This window comes from Colletotrichum abscissum (assembly GCF_030869225.1).
Source record: "Colletotrichum abscissum strain IMI 504890 chromosome Unknown Scaffold_20.1, whole genome shotgun sequence".
NCBI lineage: Eukaryota > Fungi > Ascomycota > Sordariomycetes > Glomerellales > Glomerellaceae > Colletotrichum > Colletotrichum abscissum.
Window position 1 is genome coordinate 859,457 of NW_026850099.1, and position 12,042 is coordinate 871,498.

Genomic DNA, 12,042 nt, shown 5'->3' on the forward strand with positions numbered 1-12,042 from the left:
TCTTGTTTGTCTGGAGCAGGCTTTTGTGTTGGATATGTTTTTTTAGATACCCTTGCTTCAGAAATGTACGTGTACATCTTCATAGCGAATTTATTGGAAATTCCAAAATTGCGAAGCGAACAATGTGAAGGAGAAGACTCTGGGGCTACCAGTCCGTGACTATATAAGTTGAGGTGGAGATAGATACCTTATATACTCAATCTCGTGAACGTACGAGAGCGAGCGATGAAGCGTAGTCACCGCTGCTCTCCTTACTTGACAATCTTCGGCAGCATCCGTGTCGGTAGATCAACAGAGACATTTCAAGCGAAAGAGGATGCCTACCGCGGCTCGAAGTAACGAGAGTCTGGGGTATGGTATACGTTAAGCCCATAATGAAATGAGAACGATGGCGTGTGTATGGCGTATGAACAGGGCATGTCTTTCTTCTGACGTTACCATGCCATGGTGGTGTTGTCCTGACACCACCGTCTCAGCTGCCTCATAAGAATGCCATCTCACTACTCAATGATCAACTATATGGACGTGATTGACAGTAGCGGTCCACTCCAATCTCTAAGCAGCCTTAGCCATTCAGTGTTCCCATTCAAATGCGGCAATAATCTAAAGTCATAACGAACATCCCGGCAAGAGAAGGCGGGAGAGGCTCACACCTTCCCATGGTCTCATGAAACGGGAAGGAAGGCCCTCAAGGTATCCCACCCACCTTCTCTCTGAATACACGAGAAAGGTATATACCCCTCCTCAATCTAATTCCTGTCACCAGCACAGCAGGCGCCCCCTAGGTCGGGGGTCAGGTCAAACTGTGGCGTGGGTGGTGGAATGGTTAATGGTCAACAATCAACTATCTACACCAACCAGCCTACTCGACGACAGGCTAAGCGCATACGAGAGTACCCGAGTTCGAATCCCAGCATGAGCACCAAGAGATGTAGCCCCCAATTCAGCACCGGGGGGGTGAACTCTTTTTAGTCCGTGGTGGTAATTAATTTGATTGCCTATGGGTTTCTTCTGCCTCTAAGATGGAGTTTATATAGAATGTATGTATATGTGTTAATTCTGCTAGGTAATACTATGCCGTTGTTGCTTAGAGAAGTCTGATCAAAAATATGTATTCACCGATATGCATCTGTATACACATAAATAGTATACCTAGTAAAAAAAACACCATTACCTGTCCATGGAAATCCTGTTCCATTCCACCTCTCCTCGGGAATGATCTGTGTTGAAGTCAACTCATCCAGTCGACAAACTACGACCTTGTATGGTAAGCTGCCAATCAGCTGCTGAGGCTATGCGTACCTCTTGCAGGATTAGCCGCCGGACCTCACATCTGACATGCAGCCAACGTACCGCCTATTTACACTTACTTGCTCACTTGAATCTTGCAACAATCTCCTGACACTTAGAATCATCATTCTCGTTAGAACTTGAGTTTTTACCAAAGCATTGAGGAGGAGCTACACTGCATTCATCATGGCAGAATGGCACGACCCGTCATGCCGGCGCCTAGACGTCTTCACCAGCGGCGGCATCTCCAGCTGCCTAAGCTGCGGCTCCATCCAACTCGATCTCGATACATTACCACCACCTGAAGCAAATGACGAGGATGAAAATACAATAGACACTGCCGTCTACAGGCCCCTAGAATCCCAAACAGACATCCGCCTCCTCACCCTAGAGCCGGGGGAATTCGCAGACCCCATCAGATGCACCCTCGCCCTGAGCAGCACCGCCAGCATGATAGACTACGATGCGATCTCCTACACCTGGGCGAGCGAGGATGGCGCGATGGCCTGGACGCAGCCCATCACCCTCGACGGCCGCGCCTTCTTCGTTACGGCCAACTGCGAGACGGCGCTGCGGCGCGTCCGCAGCCGCGGCGCGCAGAGGGTCGTCTGGATCGACGCCGTCTGCATGAACCAGCAGGACGTCGAGGAGAGGGGCCACCAGGTGCGCTTGATGCCGCAAATCTACTCCCGCGCGCAGCGCGTCCTCGTCTACGTCGGGGAACCGGTGCCCGAGGAAGAGGCGCTCTTCCGCTTCTTGAATGATCGGGACACGACGACCCCGGATCTGCCCCGGCGGCTGTCGCTCCAGCAGGCGTTGGAGACGCTGCTCACGCGGCGGTACTTTTCGCGGGCATGGATTCTTCAAGAGGTGGCGCTGGCTAGGCAGGCGACGTTGATCTGCGGGCAGTACGAGATGCCCTGGTCACGGCTCCAGATCCCCTGGCTGGCGGACCGATGCTTGCTCATCAACACGAAAGAGAAGCCGCGGCTGCTGAACATGCTGCAGCTGCCGTCCGTTCTGCAGTTTCGGGCGCCTGCGTACAGGGACTCGAGTGACCTGCTCCGGCTCCTGGACCTGGCGCGCAACAGTCATGCCTCAGATCCCAGGGACAAGCTTTTCGCCGTGTATGGGCTTATATCTTGCGCGCAGAGCGATGGAATTGTAGCGGACTACACGATGTCGACGAGGGAGGCGTATATGCAGATGGCCAGGTGGATTGCGCAGAGGTTTGGAATCCCGGCGTTACTGCTCAGGTCGTTTCACGTCGGCGAGGTCGGCGAGGAAGCGGATGAGGGTGATGAAATGGTCCAACAGGAGAAACCTGAGAAATTCAGGATACCGTCATGGACGCCGAATTGGACGCATAAGCCCTCTTCGCGAGTTATGCCATTGCTTACGGAGATGTATGACGAGACTGCAGCAGGATTTGGTCCAGTCGGCCTCCCAATCAGTCTGAAGGTGGCTGAAGACTCCCTCGGGTTTCCAGCTTTCAAGCTGGGAAAACTGTGTGATGTCCTGAGCGAGTACGATGCCCAAGCAAGAAGGGCAAGTCCTCCGGGATCAGTCGTTGCAGCAAAGCCATGGCCTTATACGGTCTTCGAAATGTCACATCTGGGCAGGAATAAGTCGTGCGATCAGGTGGCATTTGTTTTCTGGACGCAAGACCCAACGAACCCTCAGCGACCTCAGTTTCCCGAAGTCGAACAATTGTTTAGGAAGCTTCCAGGCCATGATATCACGGCTTACGATGCGGGGCGCAGAGCAGAGTACCAGGACCTTTACGTATATCTAGCTCCCAAGGCGGATAAGTACGATGGATTTTCCTTCGAGGAGCCGGGTACCGTTGCAGTTTGTGTTGACAATCTTTCATGCGTGTGGATTCACGATGGCCTCGACAAACGGGTGACTGAGGGCCGGTTTAGCAAGTACGCGATCTGCGCCAGAGATCTGGGTCGCGGGGATATCCGCATCGCCGGATTGTTGCACATGGATGGGCTCGTGCATGAAGGCGTTTGGAAGAGTGGCCAGTTTGAAAATGTGAGCCTCGTCGGCGAGGATCTTGGAGCTTACCCAGCGCGAGGTAACAAGCCCAGGCGCAGCGCGTACTACTGGGAACGTGAGCAGGAGCGCGCACAGTCAGCCCGAACCGGACAACTTGACGGTGCGGACGCGGCAACTGCCACAAATGGCCCCTAGTCAGGTAAAGGGATTCGTGGAAAGTTTCAAGCAGACGGAAGGATCTGATGCCCTAGAAGTGAGGTTTAAGAACATCATCGCCATTCTCGTTGGAATGAAACAATAAGACCCGACGGAAGTTATCGGAAGGCTGAGAGCCGCCAATTCGCAAAAGGGAGTAGCAATTATCGCCATAAGTCGAATCGGGAAAGGAGCTTGGGCCAGTCGCAGAGAGCTCTGGACTGTCACAGTGTCGCCAACCGAAATGACAGATTGAAAATTTTTTCCTCCTTTGTTGAACTGTTGAACGCCTTGACAGCCTCGCTCGGACGGTTATGTGGTTCGGGGGTTGCAATGGCAAACGAGGTTGATGCAGTGATGCCTGGGGGTTCGTTCGACTCGGTATTGGAGCAACTACAAAAGGGGCTCCAAGGGGAGAAACGAATAGTCGCAGGGAAATCGTATGCGCGTTGGGCTTCGTGTCTGCGTACGTTCCGAATGGCTGGTAGAGAAGCCTGGGTTTTGCGTAAGGAATGGAACGTCGTAGCCAGCCTAGCGAATTACTAGAAGCCTTCCAAATGCAACTCATTCCCGGCCGAAAAATCGCACAGCCATGGACGTTCTTTCGGGCGGATGTATTTCTTCGGGGTCGCCTGTACGTAGACAGTCGCCTGCAGTCTCCTCCTTGTCGCGCTCGGTGGTTATTTCCGCAGTTGCTTCCAGTGTTGGTGCTTCAATCCAATCCCGGAAGGGGCCCCCGGGACGTGCAGCTGTGGCGCGTGTGTGTGCGACAGTGCAACCTCTTGGGCATGTGGCGTCTCAAGTCGATCCCGTTCCTGCCCGTTCATCGATTCTCGGCGTGCTGGGCGGCATCGGGTGTTTCGGTTGATGATGCAGCCACCGCGGAATAAGCATGGAAGCATGAGCCTAAGGCGACGACATGCCGCCGGACGGCACCTGCTTCTTACCTAAGGCACTTTAGGCCGGCAAGAGACATGGAAAGGGAAGGGAAGGAAATAGCCATGACAAGAGCCACCCGCAAGACAGGAAGGAGAGAAGGAAGAAAGAGCCTAGACTACTAGGACAATGAAAAGGAAGGAATGACAACAGCAAGAGTAACCCTAGCAGCTGCCCTCGGAAGGGAAGATACCCAAGGTAAGGTACCTAAGGTAGGGTAAGAACCTACTCCGTGTACGTATCCGTACTTGCCTGAGGTGAAGAACCTCTGGACTCTCATGACGCTGGAGGAAGGGAAGGACTTTTTGGGCTTTTTTGGCTTCATGGTCATCTGTCCCGTTATCGCACATGACACCATCAGCTTCCATCATCCATCATCCCGAATACCACCATCATTGAGCAATCAATTGACGCCACACGGCCCAATGGCTCAACAATCTCCCGCGTCTTATCAGTCGGCATCATCAAAGATGGTCGGTAAAGCAAACACCATTGCTTTTTGTTCGAGAGTTCCAATTTCAGATACGATCGGAATGTCAGACTCGGACACATGATTCAGAAGCACAAGCTCTAGCTCAACCAATGGCTTCCAGGCCACGCCATTGGCATTGACGCAGGAGACACTCACACCCTGACAGAGACAGAGACAACAATGATGCGTCATTTTTGAGGCTCTGTAGCCTCAGGCATGCACCACAAGACAATGGCAGCGAAGCGGAATGGCGAGCGCCAACGGTGCGTTTCGGCGTTTCTTCTCCCTCAAAGCTTGCGCTTGCACTAGCAAGAGCAGCTTGGCTGGGAGTCAAAATTTTCTCCCGGCGTCGGCCTCACCCCCAGTGGTTGGACGGAGGGCGGTACCTCACAGGCTCATCCTGGACGCCTCACGGGTGAAGCCCAACCGTAAAAAGGTACATGGCCTCCGAGACATGGCAGACCCACGCATCATTTCGAGCGACCTGCGTATCGCGTACCGACAGCTGGGATTGACAAACGCTAGATTTACGTTTGACGCTGAATCAATCTCGCAGATACTCCTTTTGTGGATCCCGACATTACGGTTACGGCGCTGCGGTCGCACCCATCTCGGCCATCTCAGACACTGGAACCTCGGACGTCGGCTCAATGGAGCGAACCAGCCTGCCATTGGCAGATGAATCGCCACGTCCGTCGGCCATCGGTAGGGCCAAGCTGTCCAGCAACGAGAAAACTGCAGCGTCCCTCGGAGCGCTGCCAGTGCAAGTGCACGCCAGCCAGGTTTCTGGGTGCTGCCGGGATCTCACGTAACACTCGTCTACTTGCAGTCGGGGGTGTAGGGAAGGGGCGTGTGTGCAGTCAGACGGCAAGCGTCCCTGACAGGAAACTGGGCTGGCCAAGGCATGTGTGCGTGCTTCGATTGACTTCATCCCATCTTCGCTGATGGTTTGGCGGCGGCATCGACTCGAACGAAAAAAACGAAAAAGTTTGATAAGATGGGAAGAACAGTGAAAGGAAAGGGAACGAGGAATGGTTGAGAAGTGAAGGGAGGGAGCACGACATGAAATGCAAATCGACGCAAGCAACAAAACGGAGGTAGGCCTTGGGCCAATTCTCTATCTCCCCTTCAAACCACGATCCGTCTCACCGCGTCCCTTTTTATCTCTGGGACCAACGTTCCAACTCGGTCATTGTGTCCACTTCTTTCTTGGTGTTGACGCTTTTTTTTCTTGAGCTATTTTGTCGGGTCCACCCACGTGTGAGTGCAAGGCTGCGGCTGATTGGACCCAGGCGCCTCAGAGTGGGGGCCTTCGACGGTATCGGGTGGGGGTCACCGCAAGCCATGACCGGGCTGATATCAAAGCTGACATTTGGCGGCTTTTTCTCTCTCTCTTTTTTTGCGCTGTGTGCCTGAGGGAATGTTTTTTTTTTGAGAAAATTTTCTCTCGCCATGGGACTCCCATCCAGGCTCAACCCGTGTGTTTCCGGCACCAACAGCCTCTTATCTAGAATGCTTCAGTGAGCTTGAGGTGGTCTCTCTCCGTTAAGCCAAGATACTTTGGAGCATGGACATTGCGTGCTCATGGCGTCTCAAAGAACGAGTTGACACACGCTGGACCTACATGTTGATTATCGATTAGCCGGCCGTAACGAACTCAACCTTGCGGATTCTCCTTAGCCTTGATACCGCAACCCACTTCTCATGATTCGTGTTCCTGGCCAAGGGGGCATATCCAGCAAGTACACACTCCGTACGCCTCAGGCATGGTCAAAGGGCCCCAAGATCAACCATCTCTCAGACTCTCCCTCTCTCCGTTCAGGGATCCCCTTCGCCGTCCAGCCTCCCGACAATGCCCGAGATCGGTGCGAGGGCGTGTGTGTTGGATCTCTTTGGTGGATGAAGGTCCACGATATGTCAACGACCGCACATGTCTAAACCTGATTGGGACGCCTCGTTCATTGCGAATCCGTCCCCAGCGCCGGGCCCACCGATGTCTAGTGAATACACAAACGGTACGGATACTCACCAGTTTCTGCCGTCTCCTGTTTGATCCGATCCCACACATCCTGAAGAAGCCTCAGGCTCATCATCTCCAGCGTGGAACCTGAGGCCTGGCTGGCGAGCCATCTGGATCAACTTCCGCCGTCCCGTTGCCCGGGCCCCTGCCCTCCTCTCTCTACCGAGCTTGCCCGTCACCTGAGCGAGAGCTTTTCCCTTCCGAACCTGCTTTTGAGCTTTTTCTCTCTCCTCCTTCTTCCTTCCACTTTACCTACCTCCATCCCAATCTGTCCTTGTTTCCTATCTTCTCTTCCTCCCAGTCCATCACCGTCTATCCCACAATCTCCCCTCACATCAGTCACAATGGCCTCCACTCGTGTCCTCGCCTCCAGACTCGCCACTCAGATGGCCACCAAGGCCGCCCGCCCTGCGGTGCGCGTCTCTGCCATGCCCAAGCGCACCATCACTGGTAAGTCTTGAAAAAATTAGTTCCCGTCGAGAGAACGGAGACGAAGGGAGGAAATGGGAAAGGCATCGAACAAGAAAAAAGATGAATAAGACCGACGCCGACATCGAAGCCAATGAGCAATCACATCAATTGGCCTCGCGGCACCGATCCGATATCAACGATGAGTTCGATATCGTCGCCTTCCCACCTCCCCGTCGAGAAAACCAGAAAATAATGAGAGAACCACGATTGTTCTGACATTCGATTTGCGAAATTTTCAGGCTTCTCCAGCCCCCTCCAGGCTGTCAAGCGCCAGCAGGCTACCACCATCAAGTCCTCCAAGGTCTTCACCCAGGTCCAGGCCAAGCGCGCCTACTCTTCTGAGATCGCCCAGGCCATGGTCGAGGTCTCCAAGAACTTGGGTATGGGTTCCGCCGCCATCGGTCTTACCGGTGCTGGTATCGGTATCGGTCTGGTCTTCGCCGCCCTCCTCAACGGTGTTGCCCGCAACCCTGCCCTCCGTGGCCAGCTCTTCTCCTACGCCATTCTTGGTTTCGCTTTCGTCGAGGCCATCGGTCTTTTCGATCTCATGGTTGCCCTCATGGCCAAGTTCGTGCGTCATCACCAATCCATTCTCATCTCATCGAGACTCATCAAAGCTAACAACTACGATAGACGTAAGCGATTTATTTCGCACTGGCGAGCTGGGGAGAGGCAAGGAGACAGTTTTCGGACGGAGCTGTGCTCTCTTGACCGCCATCTCCTCTTGGGACAGGTTCGCCTATGGTCACGCAATGGAGCATCATCCACTCCACACTGCGTGACGAGCTAGAGTTAATAGACGGGATAGACAGCATGGTGGGCATTTTAGACGATTAGAGGTCATAGACCGCACGGCTCTGCTGTGTTGTATAGATGGAAATTGGTCTGTGGCAGGGACGAGGTAACGCACTACTCTTACCAGCGAAAAAGTTTTGCATCTCCCCATCTTTTGCTTCAGCCAGCCTACCCCCGTGGCTCCTGGCCCTGATACAATTTTTTCTGTAAAAATACTACAAACCTCAAACTGATCACCGACTTTGATGACTTTTGTGAGGCAATTGATGAAATTCTGAGAATTGGGCATGAGATCGTGAGACAAGGTCAAAATTCTCCGTACAACCCGGCAACCAGCACAATCTCACCGCCCGGGTTCAGGCACTTCATCTCCACTCTGGGGAAGGGACCAGTTCTACCGAGTGCCAGAGCTTGAAGCTTCCCGAGATCTTTCGAGGTCGAATTGGCCAATGTGAGATGAGAATTGGGCGAGCTTCACTCGAGCTACCTAGGTAGACTTTTTTTTTGCGGGTGTCTTCCCGGGCCTGGCGGCGGGAAGCCAGCATGCCATCCCCACGGGGTTGTTTGCACACGAGCAATCACGCGCCATGCCATGCCCTACGCCTCTCTCTCCTCTCACTTATCAATCTGCTGGCTTGTTCACCACTAGGTTCGATTCAGTGACTTCACTTTCGGGAGTCTCTCTCCTTTAAATGCCGTGTGGATATCCTACCTGCTCATCTGATTCTTGGTCTTGAAGGCGCTGCAGTAGAAGACCACGATGATGATGATGCCACAGGCAAAGAAGAGGTACTACCGCTGGAGGCACACCTCTTGATGTGCCAATTGAAGAGCCAGGCCGGTCGCCGCCATTTCCCCATCACTCTTCCTCTCACTCGAGCAGCTTGAACCATCAACCAAGACTACTATTCCCGTCGTAACTGTCATTGACGCCGTCAACGATAGTCTGGTCCCCCCCTAAAAATCCCTGATCCAAGCCCGGAAGGACAACAAGCTCGGTTTCCGAGTGCTCCGCTCGACCTCGACGTATGTCCTTATCGTCGAAGCCTGGCTCCGAGTCGTGCGTCCGACAGCGCTGTATCCGCAGGCTGCCAGACAAGTAGACTGAGGAACACCGTCACGGAGACGCTCACACACCCCCCCTCGGGTCTCTTACACACCTGTCCTTTCTAGACGACGAACGGCCGTTTGTTTTGGTGGTCTTTGAGTTCTTCCCCCACTCCCATCCCCTTCAAACCGCGACGAAAACTTTCGCCGTCGAAAGCTTGAGCGAGCTTGAGCTTTGAAGAAAAAGCTTCGGGAAAAGCTAGAAAAGTCCAGATGAAATCAGACAAGACACGTGATGGTCATTGACAACGGCGATGAGAATCTTGAGGTTCGCGATCGACTTTCTTCCATCCTCCTCATGTGCTCCTCCAGATCTCGATCGTATGTCCTGGGTGGCAAGGCACCCCAACCTGACCTGTCGGCTCCCGCAGGACCATTGTCGTCTCCCTCTCACTTGAGAGACGAGACAAGCGCGAATATCCATCCGTACGCTGCAATTCTCCATTTCCGTACTGATCACCGTTTCATCGCAGCAGTACAAAGAGGAAAAGAAAAAAGTGTACTTAGTCTCTTGCTGCTCTTATCGTAGGTACCTCTTTCGTGCGCGTGTTCCCACCCGTGGCACCCCCTTCCCTTCCCCCCTCCCCCCCCCCCCCCACCCCCCCCCCCCCCCCCCCCCCCCCCCCCCCCCCCCCCCCCCCCCCCCCCCCCCCCCCCCCCCCCCCCCCCCCGCCCGCCTCCCCACCCCCGTCCCCGCCCGCGTCCCCCCCCCTCGCCTCCCCCCCCTCACCCCCCCCGCCCCGCGCCCCGCGGCCCCCCCCCCCCCCCCCCCCCCCCCGTTTTCTTTGCCCCCTTTTGGGATCAGCTTTGCGGGTCCCAAAGTAAAGGTTTCGACAGTCAGGCGGCGCTGCGGGATTGGACTTTCGACCTGCTAGAGGGGCTCCACAGAACAGTAATGGCATCATGGACTTCTGTCCCATCCAAGACCAATTCCCATTCTTGTCACCGTTTTCGTTCGTATCCACCGTGTTTTGCGAGGGTAGCGGGCAATGTGGTCGCCCGGTCGGTGATGTCGTGATGTTGCGTTAATGTGGGCTTGCAGTCTTTGGCACCACCCGACGTTGATTTTGAGATGGGATGTCGTTGGAGAGATTAAGTAATCCTTCCAACCCTTTTTTTGGTATTTTTTTTTCTATTTATGACGAACCCGGCTGTAGGGTAATGGCAGGTTTCCCCTCACGCGAACCTCGTTCGACTTTTTTGAGACCTGGGCTCATTTTTTTGGGCTGTGTTCTCCAATTCGGAGAACCGAGGGATTGGCGAGTGCAACGGCGTCGCGAAGAGCCGAACTGCTGCAGGAGCAAGCGAGGGTGCAGGAGCAAGCGAGGGTGCAGGAAAAACAGGGCAGACACGGTACCTGATAATCTGACCCACTCTTTGCCTTTTATGGATTGGGAGGGAACGGACGTGGGGGGGAACGGAAACGACGTCTGTCCCTCGGCTGCTGGGATTCTGGGAGATGTTGATGGGATGTGGTTTGTTTTGATGAGATGATTATGGTGATATGTTAAGGGATGGGAAGCAAATGGAAGTAGAAGGTCATCTCCTAAAATTGCAGTAAGATGTTGAAAATCTAGTAAGGGTATTCACGCAACAACCACGATCAAACCTCGAGAGCTTCCTGGAGTAACGCGTGGGAATCTGGCGAAATGTTACACAGGACATGACTAATGCGCCATGAAGGCTGTTGATCCAACAGACCAACAACGGCAACGGCGGTATCTCACCACGTTGTTCCGTTGCCAGTTGCCAGTTGCCCACCAGGAAACGGAAGACTCGAGGTCATCGTATCGAAGGCCCCCGCCCCCCATGGGGAAGCAGGTCCCGCAAGTTCACTCAGCTGATGTGGATGCCCCTGCTAAGGGATTTAGCTTATCGGTCATTGAGCCATTCGTATGAGATGACTCGAGCTCGGGCTGCCAGTGGAGAGATTCGTCGGCCGTCGTATGCGGTGACACTGCTTTGCTATAGCTGACCGACAGAGAGCAAACTCTTTCAGTCTCGATTGTTCATCCGCTTTCTTGAGTCATGGTGAGAGGACGTCAAGTGAAAACCGAATAGAGACTTGTTACAATCTCTGTGCTCTTACCAGTGCCAAAGTCTTGACATACGGCCGTACAATCATCCAGACTCGGCCTTGTCATTTCGACCAAGGGAAAGATGGCCCTGGGCTGTAAGCGATGAGGACGTGGACAGATCTAGGCGTCAGGCCATTCACGTCTATCGCTAAGGAGAAGCAAGGCTTCAATACGCTCCACGCATGTCTGATGGTATGCTTCTCTTTTGAACGTTGTCTTCGCTGTTGCAGACTCGGTTCGTGAAACATGGCATATAGAGGTAGTCAAGGAATTTCCAAAAAATAGAGCCGAGTGTGAGACGACGACTGGAAGGCTATCAATCCCCACATATGAGTTTGGTATGCATTCTGGAACTAGAGTTTCGCAGTCGGTACTCTCAATGGGATACGTATGCCGGGAAAAACTCTAGGGACATGTCTGAGCCATCAATTTCGTCTACTGGAGAGCAAGCTTGATAAGCTGCAAGCTCTATGAGATTTCTCGGTGATATGTAATGCACAACACAGGTCTAGGGTAGAAGCATGACCGCGTGACCGGCTCCAGGTCCATGGCACAAGCCTCGCGATCAGCTTAGCGACCTATGTAATAGACATCGCCGTGATAAGAACCCCCGTAGTAGAAAGGCCGGACTCTTTCACCTAGGGGTTCTCGCCCAGCACTTGGGTTGTGGTCAT

General features: G+C 53.8%; 3 protein-coding genes across 3 annotated transcripts; all 3 read left to right on the top strand.

Moving 5' to 3' along the window:
* Positions 1–1,476: 1,476 nt before the first annotated feature.
* Positions 1,477–3,489, top strand: CABS01_08882 (heterokaryon incompatibility protein; the record flags this gene model as incomplete). Its single annotated transcript, XM_060542240.1, has 1 exon — positions 1,477–3,489. The coding sequence occupies one exon, from the start codon at positions 1,477–1,479 to the stop codon at positions 3,487–3,489; it is 2,013 nt and encodes a 670-aa protein (XP_060401130.1).
* A 1,639-nt stretch (positions 3,490–5,128) lies between these two features.
* Positions 5,129–5,709, top strand: CABS01_08883 (uncharacterized protein; the record flags this gene model as incomplete). The annotated part of the gene is made up of 2 exons (XM_060542241.1): positions 5,129–5,160; positions 5,454–5,709. The coding sequence occupies 2 exons, from the start codon at positions 5,129–5,131 to the stop codon at positions 5,707–5,709; spliced, it is 288 nt and encodes a 95-aa protein (XP_060401131.1).
* Positions 5,710–7,261: 1,552 nt separating this feature from the next.
* On the top strand, positions 7,262–8,178 carry CABS01_08884 (ATP synthase subunit C; the record flags this gene model as incomplete). Its single annotated transcript, XM_060542242.1, has 2 exons — positions 7,262–7,367; positions 7,628–8,178. The coding sequence occupies 2 exons, from the start codon at positions 7,262–7,264 to the stop codon at positions 8,176–8,178; spliced, it is 657 nt and encodes a 218-aa protein (XP_060401132.1).
* Between the last annotated feature and the right edge of the window lie 3,864 nt (positions 8,179–12,042).